Consider the following 21,255-nt stretch of genomic DNA (forward strand, 5'->3'; position numbering starts at 1 on the left):
TCCTCAACTAGTTTGTTCAATTATCTAGATTCACCTTATCACCATTACTGAGGTGACAAATACTTGATTTTGAAATATAACATTATCTATACACTTGATTCTTGGATAGACTACTGAGTATGATTCCAGATAATGTTGACATTTTTCTTTCAACACCTTTGTGTACTCTTTTGATTCTTCATAGGCCTGTTCAACTACAACTCAAGGAATAGGTGTTTCATTCGAAACGTCATCCTCATCTCTCACATAGTCTTCTACCACAACACGCACAAACATTGGAAGTAGAAAGTTGATCACTGTTAACATTTGACATTGAATCATAACATATTTCTTTGCATTTAGCTATCGAATTGACATTAATAACAAATAATTATGAACAATCAACATTCTCATCTGCCTTAATTTCACTGATATTATCATAATTATCTTCAATATCAGTAAAATTTTGTTGAGAATCAGATGTCGAATTTTCAGTCATATTCAAAATTTTAACTTGTTCACTTTTAGTTAGAGTTTCATTAACACTATGCACAACATCATCAACATTTAAACATTCATTAATATTAACTATTCGACATGCATATGAATCATTAAGAACTTTGTCATACTCAAATATTTTCTTTTCACAATCATAAGAAGTTGCATCTACCTTTTTCTTTCTCATAAGCTAAGAAAGGAAGATGTTGTTCTTTGCATATATTAGATGAATGATGCAATTCAGTCAACTTAGCATACAAACGTTTAGCAAAATTACAGTAAATATTCCTCTGTTTAACTAACAACATGTTATCAGTCATAATAAAATCTCTATCTACTATAACATTCCTTGTTGAAACTCTAAATTCTCAATAACACTCTTCTTCACTTCCAATTTGTTTCGAACATCATATAGTAATGATTTCGATTGTTCAGCTTATCTACTCATGGAAATCAACATATCATTAAGATAGAAAGAGTATCATCAAAATTTGTTAAAATTGCATGATATTTATTTGAAAGAATATTAATAGATTAAAGAAGATTACGTACATTCGACGTCAATGGAGATTTGTCAGCACCTGTCGAGACAAAGCATCTTCTTGAGATTTTATCATCATCAGAACCACCTTCTTCGAACTGAGCATACATTGCACCATGCGTAGGATTCTCTCACTTCTTCATCATCAGACCCGAAGACCATATCTAATATGTAGCATCATCCTCGTCTCTTCTTTTAGCCATCAAGGAGATTCCTTTGGTTTGAGCCGTTATCTCCCCAATCTTTCTTGCATAGTATGCTTCGTCCTTCACTCTTTCCTTTTCAACATACAATCTTTTGCTAAGTGATCCGACCCATTGCAATAATTGCAACCATAACCCAAATCACCTTTGACCTTCATCTTTTATTCTCAACCACATTCTTAACTTCCTTCTTTTCCACTTTCGACTCGACCTTTACACTTCTTCACGATGAGTTATTCCCCTCAAACTCATTGTTGTTCTTATATTTAGTTTGAATGGCTTTTTGAAGAACTTCTTCACTTTGTTATTCGAATAGTAAGTCACCGCTTCATCTCCAGAGTTAACCAGAAAGCCTTCTTCCTCAGGTTTTTCTTCTTCATCATATTCGACTTCAGAATCCTTGGCAGTCACTTTTGACATCAGTGCCAATGGGCCACCCAATCTCAACTTTCCTTCTTCATCAATTTCGTTTATCTCACTTTCATGGGCTTTGGTTTTGATCATTATACAGATCAGCCAATGAATACCCATCGAAACTCTTTTGAGTTTTGATCATAAGGCTAATGTTTCTCCATTCTTTTGTCAATCCCATCAGATGAGTAAGATTGTACACTAGAGTCGAACGAGGAACACCATGTCGTGTGCATTTGAATATCAATTCGTTCAAACGATCATAATAAGACTCTATTTATTCATTGTCTTTTTGCTTGAACTCATCCATTTCCAATAAACATTGCTTCACAAAGCTTTTCTTTGTCTTTTCATTGCCTTGATATTTTTCTTTCAATGTGTCCCAAATCTTCTTTGCTGTTTTACAACTCCTGACGTAGTTGTAAACTACTGATGGAAGAGCACTGCGTAGTTCACGAAGACATTTCTTGTCATTTGCTTCTTGTTTACTCTCTCACAAAGCCATATTAGCAGAAGAACCAACAATTCCAACTTCTTCAAGCATGTTAGGACGATAATTTCCACTTTTGATGCATCTCCAAAGATCTTCGTCTATTCCATCGAGATAGTCCTCCATTATGTCGGCTCGCTGCTTGTAGTATTCATGAATGAGCATTGGAATCTTCATAGATTATCCAAACAAGTTCGAGAAACTCGACATCATGTCATAATGTTTATTAGATGTCTTGGACTGAAGACTTATACTAGGTCTTTTTCATTTATTTTAAAATACATGTGTACATTAAATACAACAAACACTGATAATACAGAGAGATAGTAATTAACTTACTAGTTAACACGCTCCGCCCCCTCCAGGAGAAGTCACAATTTTGACTATTTAGAAGTTTTTAGTTTCTTAATAAATATATCATTAGAAATAACTAATTGTTTATTAGATGAGTTATGAATGAATTAACAATTTTGATTAGCTCAAAGATTAATATGTTATATTGTTTATTAGATGTCACGAACTCCTAATTTACACTAGGTCTTTTCCATAATTTTAAAATACACGTGTATATTAAATACAACAAACATTGATGATACAAAAAAGAAAGTCATTGACTTAGTAGCTAACACGCCCCACCCGTCAAGGAGAAGTCGCAGTTTCAACTCTTGCCTTCATATTTTCATTTTATTCATTTTAAGTTATTACGTTTTAAAATAGTTATTCGTGACTGGCTAATGACTAAAATGATTTTTTTTTTCTGAAAAATTGTAGCACCTGGTTTCCGGTATGTGAATTTTATTTGAGCATTGCCCTAATTTAGCCTTAGACTCGGCGAGTCATAGGGTCCGACTCGCCGAGTAGGGACGAGACTCAGGACGCGTTTTAAGTAGGCGACTCGACGAGTCCATATCCTGGACTCGGCGAGTCACCGCTGCGGGATGAAACCCTAAGTTTCAAGGGTTTGCACCCTATTTAAACTCTCATTCTGTCCCAACTCGTCCCCATTCACCCCCAGAACTCCCCCTACATCGTTTTCCCTTGTTTCCTTGAGAGTTTGAGGTGTTCTTGGTGTGTTCTTGAAGGTTTTGAAGAGTAAGAGGAGTAGATCAAGAAGAGGAGAAGGAGATCAGCCATCCTTGTGTCATTTCAACATTTCCCTTGAGCCGGAGGACTCCCGGAGCAGCAGCAGTCAGTCGGTTCCCGATCAGTTCAGCAGCTACTTTGAGGTGAGTTACCTTCCAGTAACGGTGGGTCTAAGGCCTCAATGCCGACCCACCAGTAGGAGTTGTATGATAGATGATTGTCTTTGTGATATCATCTAAGTTCGTTAGTACCTGACATGTTATATGATAGCTTGATATGTTGTATGTGATAGTAGTAGAGTTTGATTGTTCGGACCGAAGGGTAGTCAGACACCCCAGATACGTCTGACAGTATGTGACGATATGTATGCATGCTGGCTTGTTATGTTATATGTGATAGTAGTAGTAGAGGTGAAATAGTCCCCGAGGATCGGTTGTTAGGACCGATGGGTAGTCAGCACCCCAGAATGGCTTGACACGGGTAAGACGGCACCCCAGAATGGCTGTATGGGTAGGTCGGCACCCCAGAATGGCCGTACCGGGTAGTCAGGCACCCCAGAATAGCCTGGCAGTATATGTGTTGTGTGTTTGTATGGTATGCGGTACGTTGGGGGAACTCACTAAGCTTTGTGCTTACGTTTACGGTTTTGTTTTCAGGTATCTCTGCATCGAAGGGGAAGGAGCCGGCGCGGTAGCGGCACGTCATACACACATTCTTCGGTTTCCGCATTTATGAGATTTACTGGGATTGTACTCTGATATTTTGATAGGATGTACGGTTTGGCTTTTGAGAACGTGGTTGCAATGTGTTATGGTGTGAACAAACAATGTTTCTTTTTATTTCGACAATGTTTTTATTATTAATGTTTTTCTAAAATAATATCAAAAAAAAAAAATGGGTCGTTACAAGTTGGTATCAGAGCCCTGGTTTGAGGGATTCGGACACGCCTTCGGGAGTGTTTGGACTCAAACCGAGGGATTGAAAGATTTTTTTTTAAAAAGAAATTATTCTTTAAAACCCGGAAAAGAGTCACGAGAAAGAGTAAAGTGTGTGACGTGCGCGACCGGCCGAGCTCAAGTAAGTATTCCCCATAGTACCCATACAAGTTTATGTTATGTTTATCAGCTTATTGAATATTGCATGCTAGAATTGAGCAAACAGCAGTAGGGTAGCCTGTTTAGGTTATGCCTGATAGTATGCGCTTAGCATCCTATCTTAAGTGTCGTTTCTTGTTCTAAGAACAGTTTTGGCTTGAGTCTGTTTTTCCTTATCCGAATGCTGCTTGCTTTGTGCTCGGTGGGATTCTGAGTAATGGGAGTGAGCCACTAGGTAAACACGTCACACCACATGTAATCAGGGTTGAATAATCCCAAGGTGTTGGGACTGGCCCTATTGCGCAGCTCTTGTTTGAGTCCAACCGTTGTAGGGACGGGCCTTTCACTTGAAGGATGATCTAATCCTCATCACAGGTGGTGGTGTTTAGGTGGTGGCTAACTGGCATTATGAGGAGACCTACAGCAGCTGAGGACCAGTTGTGTTGAACTTGAATTCTCCCTAGGGCGAGCCTAGGGTGAGAATATCGGAGAGTAGCAGTAGTAGAGGGGAGTTGGTGGAGTCGAGGAATTCCTCGGAGAAGGTACGGATAGATGTGGAAGGTAGTATGGGCCCGTACTACTGAAACCAGAGGATCCGTACCCGAGCCGAGGAAGGCCAAGACGAGACCAAGGAACCTGTAAGTAGTTGAGATCCCTCAGAAAGTAGCAGTACCACTAATGATTATTATTAATGTTTTGCAGAATGGTGGTACTTCGTCCGAGACCGGCAGATGGCGGGTCAGGAGAGGGGTCAGGTTCGGGACCTGGCACCGAGCCGATTGAGGAGAGGCTACGTGAGTTCATCACGTCGGAGATCACTAGGGGCATCCTTGAGTCGACCCCCATCATCTTTGGGTCGATCAAGGAAGGGATCGTGGAGATGATGGAGGATCGTCTACGGGCATTCAGGAGCGACTTGGCCTCTAGCCAGTCAGGATCTCGCACACTGTCCTTCAAGGACTTCAGGAGCAGTGGTGCGCCGGATTTCCATGGGGTGAAGGACCCCATTGTCGCCAGGCGGTGGATTGCGGATATCGAGTCCGCCCAGTTGATCAGCTTCTGCCCCGAGGGGTCGAAGGTGAGGTACGCAGCAGGGTGTTTACGGGACCGGGCCCGAGATTGGTGGGAGTCAGTGGGTGACTCGATGGGAGCCTCGGATATCGAGGCAATGACCTGGTCGGACTTTGTGGCTAGGTTCAGGGCAGAGTATGCGCCGGCGGTCGAGCTTCAGCAGCTGGCCAGGGAGTTCTTAGACATGAGGCAGACGACAGAGACCGTGGCGGAGATCACCGCCAAGTTTCGGGAGAGGGCTTTATTGGTGCCCCAGTATGCAGGTGACGAGGATATGAGGAGGACTCGTTACCATGATATGCTACGAGCTGACATTCGGGAGCATGTTAGTTTTTCGGCTTGCCCTACCCTGGACTCCATGATTGCCAGGGCTAGAGAGAGAGAGATAGATTTGGAGCACATCCGGAAACGGAAACTTGAGAATGGTCAGTCATCGGGGGCTTCGGGGAAGAAGCCCAAGGGATCAGATGGGAGGCCGAAAGGCCAGTCGGGACCGAGCCGCTGCGGGAGGTGCGGCAGGCCGCACGAGGGGGCGTGCAGGATGGGATCGTCAGGCTGCTACAAGTGCGGCAAGTTTGGGCATATCAGCAGGGATTGCACTGCTCCTGCGACCGTTATTCAGACATCGGAGTTGCTGTGTTTCCACTGCAACCAGAAGGGCCACAAGAGGGCCAATTGCCCCATGTTGACAGCCTCAGCGCCAGTGAAGGCGCCAGCTCCAGCGACCCTGCGGATCACGGATGGCCGTCAGGGCAAGGCAGAGGCTCCAGTGGTGAGGAGTCGGGCATTTCAGTTGACTGCCGAGGAGGCACGCGCCGCGCCCGATGTGGTGACGGGTATGATTCCTTCCTTCTATCTTTTATTTTACGTTGTTATGATATTGATATGTGCTCCGTGTGTATATATGTGTATTAGGATCGTTCCATGTGAACGGCATCCCGATTCAGGTATTGTTCGACTCGGGTGCATCCCGATCGTTCGTTTCTCTTGCTCTTAGCAAGAGATTCCATGAGACTTCAGGCGAGTTAGATTGCCCGTTAGAGGTAGAGATTGCCGATGATCGATCGGTGCGAGCATCGATGGTGTTTCGAGATTGTGTCCTGCGACTGTTTGAGGAGTGTTACCTGGTAGACTTGGTTCCCATTCCATTGCGTGGGAACAAGGTGATTATTGGTATGGATTGGCTGAGCCCTAATGGGGCAGTGATAGATTGCGCACAGCAGCTAGTGCGAGTCAAGACCCCAAGCGGGGGAGAGTTAGTGATTCATGGAGAGCGGCCGCAGTGTGGACCCACTGTGTGTTCAGCAGCGAGGGCTAGGCGCTACCTTCAGCAGGGATGCGCGGGTTATGTCGCGTACGTGATGGACACCCGGGAGGCGGGTAAGGCGACCGTGAGCGAGGTCCCGGTGGTTCGAGATTTTGCTGATGTTTTTCCGGAAGAACTACCTGGGATACCTCCAGAGCGACAGGTGGAGTTCAGGATTGACCTCGTTCCCGGTGCGGCTCCGATAGCCAAAGCACCGTATCGGTTGGCTCCTCCCGAGATGCAGGAGTTGTCTACGCAGCTGCAGGAGCTGCTGGACAAGGGATTTATTCGGCCGAGCAGTTCGCCCTGGGGAGCCCCGATTCTGTTTGTGAAGAAGAAGGATGGGTCGCATCGGATGTGTATAGATTATCGGGAGCTGAACAAGGTAACGGTGAAGAACCGTTACCCGCTTCCGAGGATTGATGACCTCTTTGACCAGCTTCAGGGCGCATCTTGGTTCTCCAAGATTGATTTGCGTTCGGGTTATCATCAGATGAGGGTCAGGGAGGAGGATATGCAGAAGACCGCGTTTCGGACGCGCTATGGCCATTACGAGTTTGTGGTGATGCCGTTTGGGCTCACCAATGCTCCTGCCGCGTTCATGGACCTCATGAACCGTGTATGCAGACCGATGCTGGACCGGTCTGTGATAGTCTTTATCGATGATATCTTGGTTTATTCCAAGACCCGGGAGGATCATGAGGAGCATTTGAGAGAGGTGTTAGAGACCCTGAGGAGGAAGAGCTTGTATGCCAAGTTCTCCAAGTGTGAGTTTTGGTTGCGCGAGGTGCAATTTCTGGGGCACCTCGTCAACCAGAACGGGATTTTGGTCGATCCGGCCAAGGTCGAGGCCGTGATGAGATGGGAGGTTCCGAAGTCCCCATCTGAGATTCGGAGCTTCCTAGGATTGGCAGGCTACTATCGGAGATTTATCCAGGATTTCTCCAAGATAGCCGTGCCCCTGACGCGGCTGACGAAGAAAGCCGTGGTCTTTCGGTGGGGACCCGAGCAGCAGGCTGCATTTGAGACGCTGAGACAGAGATTGTGTGAGGCGCCGATCTTAGCCCTGCCAAAGGGCGTAGAGGATTTCGTGGTTTATTGCGATGCGTCCATTTCTGGGTTGGGCGCGGTGCTGATGCAAAGGGGGCATGTCATTGCTTACGCTTCGAGGCAGCTCAAGCCTCACGAGGCGAACTACCCGACGCACGATTTGGAGCTGGGGGCGGTGGTATTTGCTCTCAAGATTTGGCGACATTACCTCTATGGGGTTCGGTGTACCATCTACACGGACCACAAGAGCTTGAGGTACCTCATGGACCAGCCGAATCTGAACATGAGGCAGCGTCGGTGGTTGGATGTGGTGAAGGATTATGATTGCGAGATCCTTTACCACCCGGGAAAGGCCAATGTGGTGGCCGATGCGCTTAGCCGCAAGGCGGCGCCGATCAGGGACGCCTGTTTGAGGATGACTGTGGTGACTCCCCTGTTGGAGCAGATTCGGGAAGCTCAACAGGAGGCTATCAAGGAGGAGCATCGGAAGAGCGAGCGCGTAGTAGGTCAGGTCTCCTCCTTCGATTATGATAGCCGAGGGTTATTGACACTACACCGTAGGGTGTGGGTGCCGTATCACGGGGGCGTGCGCCAGATTTTGATGGAGGAGGCGCACAAGTCCCGATTCTCTATTCATCCCGGGGCGACGAAGATGTATAGGGATCTTCGTCTAGACTATTGGTGGCCCTGCATGAAGCGGGATGTGGCATGGTACGTCGAGCGGTGCTTGACCTGCAGGAAAGTCAAGGCCGAACATCAGAGGCCGCATGGCAAGATGCAGCCGTTGGACATTCCACTGTGGAAGTGGGAAGATATCACGATGGATTTTATCACGAAGCTTCCCAGGACCGCGCGTGGAGTGGATTCGATTTGGGTCATCGTGGATAGATTGACCAAGAGTGCTCACTTTATTCCGATTCCGGAGAGCATATCGGCCGAGAAATTGGCCGACATCTATATCAGGGAGATTGTGGCACGGCATGGGGTGCCAGTATCGGTGATCTCGGACAGGGATGTGCGTTTTACTTCCAGGTTTTGGAAGAGATTCCATGACGAGTTGGGCACTCGTCTGCATTTCAGCACCGCCTTTCACCCGCAGACAGATGGACAGAGTGAGCGGACCATCCAGACTTTGGAGGACATGTTGCGGGCGTGTGTTCTGGATTTCGGTGGTAGCTGGGATACCTATCTTCCTTTGGCCGAGTTCTCCTACAACAACAGCTATCACGCGAGTATTGACCGCCCTCCCTTCGAGATGTTGTACGGACGGAGGTGTAGGACCCCGATATGCTGGGGTGAGGTTGGCCAGAGGGTTATGGGAAGCACCGAAGTGGTGCTCAGGACGACTGAGAGGATACAGCAGGTCCGGAGCAGGCTTCAGACTGCTCAGAGTCGACAGAAAAGTTATGCCGACAAGCGTCGATCCGATTTAGAGTTCCAGGTCGGGGATATGGTCCTCCTGAAGGTGTCACCGTGGAAAGGCGTCATCCGATTCAGGAAGCGGGGCAAGTTGGGCCCGCGATTCATCGGACCGTTCAGGGTCTTAGCCCGGGTGGGCAAGGTAGCATATAGGCTGGATCTGCCAGCCGAGCTTAGCCAGATCCACAGCACTTTCCATGTTTCGCAGTTGCGGAAGTGCCTAGTGGACGATTCTGCAGTAGTACCTTTGGAGGATATTCAGGTTGATGATAGCCTGAACTACATCGAGCGCCCAGTCGCAATCCTCGACAGGAAGTCGAAGGATTTAAGGAACAAGAGGGTGGAGCTAGTGAAGGTGCAATGGCGGCACCGCAAGGGTTCAGAGTGGACTTGGGAGCCGGTAGACGAGATGATGGAGCACTACCCCGAGCTGTTTCAGGATCGGGCAGCAGACTTCGAGGACGAAGTCTAAAATAAGTGGGGGAGATTTGTAGCACCTGGTTTCCGGTATGTGAATTTTATTTGAGCATTGCCCTAATTTAGCCTTAGACTCGGCGAGTCATAGGGTCCGACTCGCCGAGTAGGGACGAGACTCAGGACGCGTTTTAAGTAGGCGACTCGACGAGTCCATATCCTGGACTCGGCGAGTCACCGCTGCGGGATGAAACCCTAAGTTTCAAGGGTTTGCACCCTATTTAAACTCTCATTCTGTCCCAACTCGTCCCCATTCACCCCCAGAACTCCCCCTACATCGTTTTCCCTTGTTTCCTTGAGAGTTTGAGGTGTTCTTGGTGTGTTCTTGAAGGTTTTGAAGAGTAAGAGGAGTAGATCAAGAAGAGGAGAAGGAGATCAGCCATCCTTGTGTCATTTCAACATTTCCCTTGAGCCGGAGGACTCCCGGAGCAGCAGCAGTCAGTCGGTTCCCGATCAGTTCAGCAGCTACTTTGAGGTGAGTTACCTTCCAGTAACGGTGGGTCTAAGGCCTCAATGCCGACCCACCAGTAGGAGTTGTATGATAGATGATTGTCTTTGTGATATCATCTAAGTTCGTTAGTACCTGACATGTTATATGATAGCTTGATATGCTGTATGTGATAGTAGTAGAGTTTGATTGTTCGGACCGAAGGGTAGTCAGACACCCCAGATACGTCTGACAGTATGTGACGATATGTATGCATGCTGGCTTGTTATGTTATATGTGATAGTAGTAGTAGAGGTGAAATAGTCCCCGAGGATCGGTTGTTAGGACCGATGGGTAGTCAGCACCCCAGAATGGCTTGACACGGGTAAGACGGCACCCCAGAATGGCTGTATGGGTAGGTCGGCACCCCAGAATGGCCGTACCGGGTAGTCAGGCACCCCAGAATAGCCTGACAGTATATGTGTTGTGTGTTTGTATGGTATGCGGTACGTTGGGGGAACTCACTAAGCTTTGTGCTTACGTTTACGGTTTTGTTTTCAGGTATCTCTGCATCGAAGGGGAAGGAGCCGGCGCGGTAGCGGCACGTCATACACACATTCTTCGGTTTCCGCATTTATGAGATTTACTGGGATTGTACTCTGATATTTTGATAGGATGTACGGTTTGGCTTTTGAGAACGTGGTTGCAATGTGTTATGGTGTGAACAAACAATGTTTCTTTTTATTTCGACAATGTTTTTATTATTAATGTTTTTCTAAAATAATATCAAAAAAAAAAAAATGGGTCGTTACAAAAATAACGAAAAAAAGGGAACAAAAAAATGTTTTGGCTAAATGCAAACTCATACGTAAATGGTAGGGTTAAATGCAAATACTTACGTAAATATTGGGGCTAAATGCAAACTGTGAAAAACACAAAACCGATACGTCATAACAATATGTTGGTGACCGGTCAAGGACTCGAAAATAAAACGTTTTCTAAAATAGACAAAATTGCAAAAATGGTCCCTGTGGTATGCATTTTTATGGGGTTTTAGTCCAAACCCCGACTTTTTTTTGGCTATATGGTCATTTTGAGCTAGTTTCATCGCAAACGTGGTCCCTTGGTAAACTGAAATGACTTTAATACCCTTGGGTATTTATTTTTTATTTCTAAATTCATTTTTTTTAAGTTTTAATAATTATTTATTCATTTTAATAATTAAAAAATGAAAGCTCTCTCTCTGTCTCCCTCTCTCTCTCTCTCTCACACACACACACACACCTGGTCTTCTTCTTCTTCAAGAAAACCCACATCTCCATTAACACCAGAATTCATCTCAGCCTCCGCCACCACCGGCGACAATCGCTCACACACACATGAGAAAACCTCTATACACTTGACAATTTCCTCCTTTACCAATAATATTATCTGAAACTTTAACCAAATCATCATTAACCAGAATATAAATTCATATACATATAAAAAGGTGAAATAAACATGATGGAAACAGTGGAAGGAACAAATCGGGCTTGAAGTTCATTGTTGCTGCTATAACTTTTTGATATTTAAACAATCTACAACTACCCGAGTATTTTTCATGAAGACCCTTGAGTTCTTCAGGTAAGCTTATCTACAACTACACTATCACTCAAATCCGAGTTTGTAATTTGTAACAAATTTCTAGAGGGAAGCAACATAGAAATGATGGGTCGGTGGTGGTTATTCATAATGATCGGGATGGTGTTGATGAAGACATCATTAATAATTTCAGTTGCTAAAAAATCTGCCATAGATAATCTTTGAAAAAATAAAGCAAAATCCCCTTAACTGCTACATGAATCATCAGAGGAAGAAGATGATGGCAATTGAGATTATGATTCCAACTTTATAAGTGAAGCCTCAATATTTCGAAATGATGATCGTGATTCTGATTTCCATTAAACCTTAATCAACCATAAATCTACTCCTCTAATTCATTGCATTTGATAAAACTTTTGCTTATGCAGGGTTTGGAAGAAAGCAAGAAGTAGGAGAAGCATGATTCAATCCCCGTTAAAAAACCCTAACTAACTCCCTCATAGATCCACCCCTCCACTCATAGTTTCATTTTGCAAATCGAGTCAGATCCTTTCCTTACTGTTACCTGATTCATCAGAGGAAGAAGATGGGAGTTCCACTGTTCATTTTCCTCTTTGTGAACCACACCTTCATCTGTTCTTGATTCTTTTTTTACCAGCCATAGATAAAAGATGGAAACAATATGGGTTGGAGAAGAAGAACAAGGATTGGAGGTGGGTTTTTTTTCTTTACACACACACACACACACACACAGAGAGAGAGAGAGAGAGAGAGAGAGCCTTCTTAATTTATTAATTATTAAAATAAATATATTAGTATTAGATTTAAAAAGAAATGAAAGAAAAATGAAAGATAAATAACCCAAGGGTATTATAGTCATTTCACTATTCAGAGGGACAAAAAACGCAACAAAATTAGCTCAAAATGACCACGAATCAAAAAAAGTTGTGGTTTGGACTAAAACCCAAAAAAATACATACCATAGGGACCATTTTTGCAATTTTGTCTCTAAAATATCTAAAATATAATGACAAATAAGAAACAAAATAAAATTATGGTTAAAACAAAACAAACTTGTAAATATCAAAGGGATATATACAGTAAAGTCTTAATATTTTCATCAATTTGACAAGAAAGTCTTAAACTTTATTTTTTTGACAGTAAAGTCCAAATTACCGGCAATTTTTGACACTTTTACCCTTTTTCCCCGGTTAGCCGGTAATTAGGACTTTTTTGTCAACAAAATAAAGTTTAGGACTTTCTTGTCAAATCGTCAATTAGGACTTTACTGTCAAAAAAATAAACTTTAGGACTTTTTTGTCAAATCGTTCAAAATATTGGGACTTTAGTGAATATATAATTTTTTTGTTAGAAATTTAATGGTATGATACTCTTTAAGCATAAGAGTTATTGAAACATTATCTAATCAGCTAGATCCTATTGAAATCTTTTACGTTTGCTTCTTGTTAAATCGTTTTTTAATCTCAACAAACCGACATTGAAAAAATTGAGATAATCAAGAAAGAAAGAAAGAACCAGGGTTGTGTTGGCTTTTTGCAGTCTCAAAAATGAAGAAATTAGAAACCTAAAAAATTGAAATTGCCCTAGCTTTATACAAACACAAACAACACATGCCTAGTCAAAAGGGTGTGAATGTGGAGAAGGGAAAGAAGGGCAATTTCGTTTTTTTCGGTTTCTTATGTCTCCATTTTTGAGACTGCAAAAAGCCAACATAACCCTGGTTCTTTCTTTTCTTTCTTGATTATCTTAATTTTTTTCAATGTCGGTTTGTTGAGATTAAAAAAACAATTTAACAAGAAGCAAACGTAAAAGATTTCAATAGGATCTAGCTGATTAGAGAATGCTTCAATAACTCTTATGCTTAAAGAGTATCATACCATTAAATTTCTAACAAAAAAAATTATATATTCACTAAAGTCCCAATATTTTGAACGATTTGACAAAAAAGTCCTAAAGTTTATTTTTTTGACAGTAAAGTCCCAATTGACGATTTGACAAGAAAGTCCTAAACTTTATTTTGTTGACAAAAAAGTCCTAATTACCGGCTAACCGGGGAAAAAGGGTAAAAGTGTCAAAAATTGCCGGTAATTTGGACTTTACTGTCAAAAAAATAAAATTTAGGATTTTCTTGTCAAATCGATAAAAATATTGGGACTTTACTGTATATACCCCTAATAGTTTTCGTGAAATAAACCCTTTATTTTTTTTTAAAATTGGTCGATAATCGAAGAAAATTTAAATTGATCATTTCCAATTTCCAACATCTGACCTCCTCAGGTCCTCCCGCCAAAATCAAACGAAAAAGTTGAAGGAGACGGCGATAGAAAACCCTCAAATCCCGTTAGTTTATCTAGATTTATTGCACCGACAGAGAGACGATGACAATGATGAGCTCCGGGAAGCAAATATCTAGCAATGGAGGCGAAATCTCACAAATTTTGGCTAAATATTTCCCTCAAATCGACTATAAACATGCCGATGGGAAAAACAAGATGCAACTCACGAAGACGCTTCACGAACAATTTTTCTCCACTGCTGACGGATTAGACTTCATCTCTCAGGTCAGGTCTCCGTTTTTCTCTCTCTATATATATACATATATACCGAAATGTGAACGAAAACGGGAAAATCTACCATTGATTTGATTTTGGTGATTGAGGAGTGCCTGAGCAAACTTAAGCTGACAAGTTTAAGTGTTTATGAGGAGATTAAAAACCTTACAGCAACATCAATTTAAATCCCATAACCTTCAATGCTCGTGTTAAATTGCAAACCAAAACCAGGGTTAATTTTTGAATAGTTTTTTAGGCGTACATGATCTTTGCCATAATTGGAACTTGATAATCAGAATCATAACCAAAACACTGAAATTTCCTGTCCAAAATAATGTGAAGTTGCATCAATTGGACTTAAAACCACTCAATTGATACTGATACAGTTTACTTACAACATCTAGGTAAAGAAAGAAGACATCTTGTTCATTTTGCCACTTGATTTCCAACATTTCCGAAAGGTATGTATGCTTGAAGAATTCTACGATGCTTTAGAAAGAAACCCCAAAGAAGCTCTTCTATGCATGAGTGCAGCAGTACACACGGTAAAAACACCATTTTCTAATTTTCTTTCATCTTCTTATGTCATTAATGGATTCTAAACCTAATCACCAACTTCTACTGAAAGCAGACCCTTCACTCCAAATCAAACGATGAAGAGTTGGATGAAAATGCAAAGGTAAACATCCGCCTACACAATCATCCTGACTCCATGATTGCTTTAAAGAACCTGAAAGCAGCTTACATTGGTATGTAACATTTTCACAACATTGTTATACATACACAGATACACTGTAATCTATCTTTTACCTAATTAGTAAAACTCCACCATGATTGTGTTACAGAAAGGCTTGTTTCTGTTCGTGGCACTGTAGTAAAAGTCAGCACTGTGAAGCCATTAGTGATACAAATGAGTTTCACATGTTCCAAATGTGGAAGCACCATTGCACGTGATTTCCCAGATGGAAAATTCTCACCTCCTTCAAGCTGTGGAACACACGGATGCAAAAGCAGAATTTTTAACCCGATTAGGTCTAGTGCAATACCAATAGACTTCCAGAAAATAAGGTAAGATACTTTTCTTACTTTTCAGAATCTTTGTATAATCTTATGTCTCTCTTTACATGATGTATTTGTAATTTTTCTTTTAGAATTCAAGAGTTGTTGAAATCTGAACATCATGAAGAAGGTCGAGTGCCTAGAACAGTGGAATGTGAATTGGTTGAAGATCTTGTGGACATGTGTATCCCTGGAGATGTTGTAACTGTGACTGGTATTATAAGGGTGATTAATAATTACATGGATATAGGAGGAGGTAATAATACTATAATAATTTACTTTTCTTCACATGATATTACTTTTCTTATTCTTGAATCTTGATTGTTGGATGAAAATGAATTAGGAAAATCAAAAGGGAGGAATCAGGGGTTATATTACTTGTATCTAGAAGGAGTATCAGTTAAAAACTCAAAGTCACAATCTGAAGAAACAGAATCAGTGGCTAAAGCTACAGACTTGTTGGATTTATATTCTTTTAGTCAAAGGGATTTGGAATTTGTTTGTAAGTTTTCTTTAGAGCATGGATCAGATGTGTTTCGTCAAATACTTCAATCAATTTGCCCCTCCATCTATGGACATGAACTTGTTAAAGGTACATAAAGGACCAAAATTGCAATAATCAGCTATACTCAGGGACCAAATGTGTAACTTCCTCTATTTTGTTTCAACAGCTGGAATTACATTGGCATTGTTTGGAGGTGTAAGGAAGAATTCAATGGATCAGAATAAGGTTCCTGTTAGAGGAGACATTCATGTCATAATTGTTGGTATGAAGTTTATAAAATAAATAGAATGTTTAAAAAAAAAAAGAAAAAGTCTAATTTTAGAAATATTAGGTGACCCTGGACTTGGGAAAAGTCAACTCCTGCAAGCAGCAGCTTCAGTTTCACCACGTGGCATTTATGTTTGTGGGAATGCCACAACAAATGCTGGCCTCACTGTTGCTGTGGTCAAAGATTCAATGACTGGTGATTATGCTTTTGAAGCTGGTAAGTTTTTTTTTTTTTTTTTTTTTTTTTTTCTTTTTTCCGAGTAATTTACCATTTTGGTCCCTAAGAATAATTGATTTTTTCAGTTTTGGTCCCTGAGTATAACTGGTTTTGCAAATTTGGTCCCAAAAATATAATCATTTAACTTGGAATAAGGACCAAAATTGAAAGAATCCTCTATACCCAGGGACTAAAAATGTAACTTACTTTCTCTTTTTTCTTTAGTGTTTGGAAGATGTTTAACTAATTAAAATCACACATCTAAAGTATTTTGCTTTTTTTTTTCAATAGGTGCAATGGTACTTGCAGACAGGGGATTGTGTTGTATCGATGAATTTGATAAAATGACAGCAGAACACCAAGTTGGTTTATTTATTTATTTATTAATTTCAATATCAACATCACATACCCCCCAAAAAAAAGTTTTATTTATTTATTATAATATTATAAATTTATAACGACCAGGCTTTATTGGAAGCAATGGAGCAACAATGTGTCTCTGTTGCAAAAGCAGGACTTGTAGCAAGTTTATCAGCTCAAACAACTGTTTTAGCAGCAGCAAATCCAGTTGGTGGACATTACAAGTACCCAAATATTTTTAAATAATTTTTTATTTTTATTTATTTTTCAAAGTTGATTGCTATTTTTGGTTACAGCCGTGCGAAAACAGTGAACGAGAACTTGAAAATAAATTCCGCTTTGCTGTCACGATTTGATTTGGTCTTCATTTTGCTTGATAAACCCGATGAGTTACATGACAAACGAGTTTCTGAACACATCATGTCTGTAAGTCAACTCAATCGGTCAATCCCTTTATTTCTTTATACATATAAAAAAAAACATTATATTCATTTTTTTTGTTCTTTCTTGTAGTTACATGTAGCAAATGGTGATCATTCACAAACTATGAACAAACTTACAAGTGTTTCATCATCTCAAAGTATTGGCGAAACGAGTGGTTCACTTGTTTCAAGGTTAAGGCTTGATTCAAGAAAAGACATTGATTTTGTTCCGTTACCAAGTCCTCTTCTCCGTAAATATATCGCTTACGCAAGAACTTATGTGTTTCCAAGGTATTGTAAGTGGCAGAGTGGTCTTGCTGTCACGATCTACTGAGATTCAGCCCTGTGTCGCTCAGAAACTAAAATACAAACATTTTTTGGTATTGTGGTATCAGGATGTCGAAACCGGCAGCTAAAATTTTACAACAGTTTTATTTAAAACTAAGAGACCGTAACACGTCTGCTGATGGGACGCCGATTACAGCGAGACAGTTGGAAAGTTTAGTACGGTTGGCACAAGCTCGCGCTAGGGTTGAATTGCGAGAAGAAATAACTGTTGAAGATGCTCTGGTTAATTTTAAATTTATATGAAATTATAAACGTAAAACGTGGATTTTATGTTGAGATTTGTTTGTACTTGGTGTAGGATGTTGTTGAAATAATGAAGGAATCATTGTTTGATAAGTATGTTGATGAGCATGGAGTTGTTGATTTTGGTAGGAGTGGTGGGATGAGTTGTCAGAAGGAAGCAAAGCGGTTGTTAAGTGCACTGAACAAGCAATCAGAGAAAGAACAGAAAGATTGTTTCTCTGAAAAAGTATATATATGTTTTTTAGGATAAAGTGTTGTGTTGTTTGGATAAATTATAAATAATAATATTGTTATTATTTATTTTACAGGAAATGTTCAATTTGGCTAAAAAGATTGGGATAAGTGAGGAAAATTTTGACAGGCTTGTAGAGATTATAAACACTGCTGGGTTTGTAACTAAAAAGGGGCCAAAAACATATCAGGTAAATTATTATTATAAGATTAATGGATAACATAACAACACTATTTAATTGTGTAACACCATAAAATAAGCACCTATCCGATATTTTATATTTCTGTCTTTCAGGTGGTATCATCGTCCTATTCACGGAGTCAATTGTCAAGGTGAAATGGAAATGACCTAAAATGGTAAACTAGTCATTTTATTGTGCTTCGCCATAAAATAAGCAACAATATTTTGTAGACAACTTTTTTTTTAATCAAGTCTCACTTAGCATCTATGTAAATTGCAAACAAATATTAGATTAAATGAAAATTGTATAAAATGTATCAAAATGGTAAATTAGTCATTTTAGTTTAAATAGGGACCAAAACCACACTAACCTCCATATTGGTGTTTTTTTGCAAAGAAAAAAAATTAATATAAAAAAAGGTGGAGACCTAATCCAAAGAAGAATGCAAATATGCACTTTACTCCTTAATTAAATAAGAAAATAACCCCATTTTATCATTTTTTCAAAATGGCTAACAAGTTTGAAATTGGTCTTTTTGGAACAAAAAGCAGGAGCATATTTAATTTATCTTTCCATAAATCCTTGATTTGCACTAAACGTTTCCAAAAATTTCTCTCGTCCATTAAATACAAAATCTTTATCATCATTGTTTTTTCAACTCAAAGATACCTTATAACGCTCTTCACTTTTAGTATCTTTCTTTAATCTTTTGTTAGAATTCAGTTAAAAGAAGCATTTTCTTGCGTTTTCAGTTTTGTTCTTTAGATTTTGGTCATGTCTTTGAAATTTTAAAATAATACAATTCGCTTACTATCACCAGTTTTTAACTAAATTAGAGATTGCTATACACCATGTGTTTTCTCATTGATATTACATGCTATAAATATCTTAAGTATAAATGAAAAACCTCATTATATTACATATAATTATATATACTCTACAGTACAAGCAAATACATATAACACATAGCTTAACAACAAACAAACTCGAGAACGAGACAAAAAGAATGTCATCCAAAAAGCTGGCTGCTATTCTGTGCCTTGCAGCTGCCAAGTTTCATTAAACAAAAAAGTTAGCTTACTTATTACAATTTTGGCAAGATTTTTGAGATTGAATCATTAGATGAACAAATTACTTGTTTTTTTTAACCAAATTTTCTACTGAAACTGAAAAAAAAACTCTACTCTTTTTTATGAACACTTTTCCAAGAAAAGTGAAATTAGAGAGAGTGTACCTGTGTGATTGTAACTGTGTTATCTTGATCAGGTTGCAGCGTCTTTTCTAACAGATCGTACATCATGATCTTTTATAGATCTTAGGTACTCACCCTTTATCAGGATTCATACAAATCAATTCAATCATCTTATTCTTATATAATACTAAAATGATAATTAATTGATGTGTGATGAAAACTTTACTAACCTCAATCTGCCACATCCAATCAGGAATGGAAACAAGTAGAAACATCAACTCATTAAGTCATTAGTAAGAAGAAGTGATGAATTAAATCCATGAAAGCTAAAGAAACATTACCTGAGTTACTTGTCTGTATTTGTTAAGGTATGCCTTAAGTGGATTAACATAATCTTGAAACCCTAGTCTGTTCATTGCCCATATCAGATCATCACCATTAAGGGTTTGCCTCTTGTCCTTTCGACACTTGTCACTTGCCCTAAACATTCCATATACTTATTATTTGTGTTTGTGTTGATGAAAATGAAAACAAGAGAAGTGATATATATATATATATATATATATATATATATATATATATATATATATATATATATATATATATATATATATATATACGTACTCGCTGGTGATAAAGCTGATGAACACAGAAACACACTCGAGATAAGTCTGTTTAGCATCCTTCGCAATCTTCGCATCAACGGGTAACACCTTCCCCTTCTTTATGATCCGACGGACATTCGCAATCGGCAAGAACAAGTCCTCGTCCAGCCCCAGAACGTTCGACGACGGCGACCGAGGGCTCCGATCCCCACCCGCACCTCCTTTCTCGTGGCTCCCGCTCCCGCCGGAACCGCCTGGACTCGACGGAGCTTCTTCCGCCATTCCAGACGCCAAACCCTAGCCCAAAATACAACTTTCTCATCAAAATCGCTTGTATAAGGCACAGATTACAAGAGAAAATTTCGTCGATTTGAAGTTAACTTGTTGACTTACCGATTGAGGGAGAAATTTTCGTAAATTTGGGCGCGAGAAGGTCCCTTATGTAGTTATGTAACTATCAACACCGTTAGCTTGGTTTGGTTTGGTTGTATCTTACTAATATTTTACATAGAGTTTTGTAAGTGCATTTCCAAATTAGTATTACTTATTTTAATAAAAAAAACCATAAAATTAAAAAAATTATTATATTTTCATGTGTGTATTACTTAAACTCATGTTCGAATACCAAATTGAAACACCATTTTTTATATTGATTTAAATAGTTTTCAAAAGGTTTTATTGAAATTCAAAATAACATTTGTGGAAATATGGACTCATAGTCATTGTTCACAAAAGATTACCAGTTTGGAAGTATTTCAGAGATGGTTATTGAATCAAATTATCAAAACAACATTTCAAGCAACCACACAACAATCGTGACCTTCTAAATGTCCAATGCCTGTCACTTGAATACATGTAAAAATATAAGTTAGTCATTGAGAATACCTAATGAATAATAGCGTGATTTCATCTTATATTCCTTATACACATATATTTTGTTAATGGAAGCCATTAGATGCAAAGCAAGTGAGACAATGCCAAGTTAGGAAGTTTTTAGAAAATCTCACAGTTAGTTACACTGTCATGTAATGTTTTTGAAGGATATTACACAATGGTATAACTTTAGCTACATAGCCTAAAAATACAATTTTGTACAATTGATCCTTGCACTTGTTCCAAAGGCCCCTAATCATTTCATATGTCAATTTAAGCACTTTTTAGGTACTTTTGCACATCTTAACTTATTTAGTATTAAAAATCCAAAATTTCATAATTTCGACTTAATTCACAAGACCTATATGGAAGCTCATGAGGCATCCAACACTCATATCCACCGATAAGCTCTTAATGGTTTTCAATATCATCAAAGACATTTCTAAACAAGTAACAAAATCTTATTATACTTCTTAATTGTCCTAATAAGCTTTGGGATGTCAAATTCCATTGGATTCATGGGTTGTAATAAGTGATTCTAAAGTTTATGC

General features: G+C 39.9%; 2 protein-coding genes across 2 annotated transcripts; one reads left to right on the forward strand and one right to left on the reverse strand.

Annotated features, from left to right (window-relative positions):
- Positions 1–13,909: 13,909 nt before the first annotated feature.
- Positions 13,910–18,356, forward strand: MCM8 (minichromosome maintenance 8). Its single transcript, XM_079005948.1, has 16 exons — positions 13,910–14,209; positions 14,605–14,745; positions 14,832–14,949; positions 15,046–15,268; positions 15,352–15,515; positions 15,603–15,851; positions 15,931–16,026; positions 16,096–16,248; positions 16,540–16,610; positions 16,714–16,832; positions 16,905–17,034; positions 17,122–17,321; positions 17,426–17,600; positions 17,677–17,847; positions 17,930–18,043; positions 18,148–18,356. Exons 1-16 carry the CDS (start codon positions 14,027–14,029, stop codon positions 18,187–18,189), a joined length of 2,349 nt encoding a protein of 782 aa, XP_078862074.1. The 5' UTR covers positions 13,910–14,026; the 3' UTR covers positions 18,190–18,356.
- Positions 18,357–18,922: 566 nt separating this feature from the next.
- On the reverse strand, positions 18,923–20,331 carry LOC145058028 (nuclear transcription factor Y subunit B-1-like). The gene is made up of 5 exons (XM_079005949.1): positions 20,225–20,331; positions 19,851–20,128; positions 19,568–19,706; positions 19,269–19,462; positions 18,923–19,080 (listed from the first exon to the last, which is right to left on the reverse strand). Exons 2-4 carry the CDS (start codon positions 20,111–20,113, stop codon positions 19,358–19,360), a joined length of 507 nt encoding a protein of 168 aa, XP_078862075.1. The 5' UTR covers positions 20,114–20,128; positions 20,225–20,331; the 3' UTR covers positions 18,923–19,080; positions 19,269–19,357.
- Between the last annotated feature and the right edge of the window lie 924 nt (positions 20,332–21,255).

The sequence above is a fragment of the Lactuca serriola genome, chromosome 6 (assembly GCF_051521515.1).
Source record: "Lactuca serriola cultivar US96UC23 chromosome 6, Lser_US96UC23_V15, whole genome shotgun sequence".
Lineage (NCBI taxonomy): Eukaryota > Viridiplantae > Streptophyta > Magnoliopsida > Asterales > Asteraceae > Lactuca > Lactuca serriola.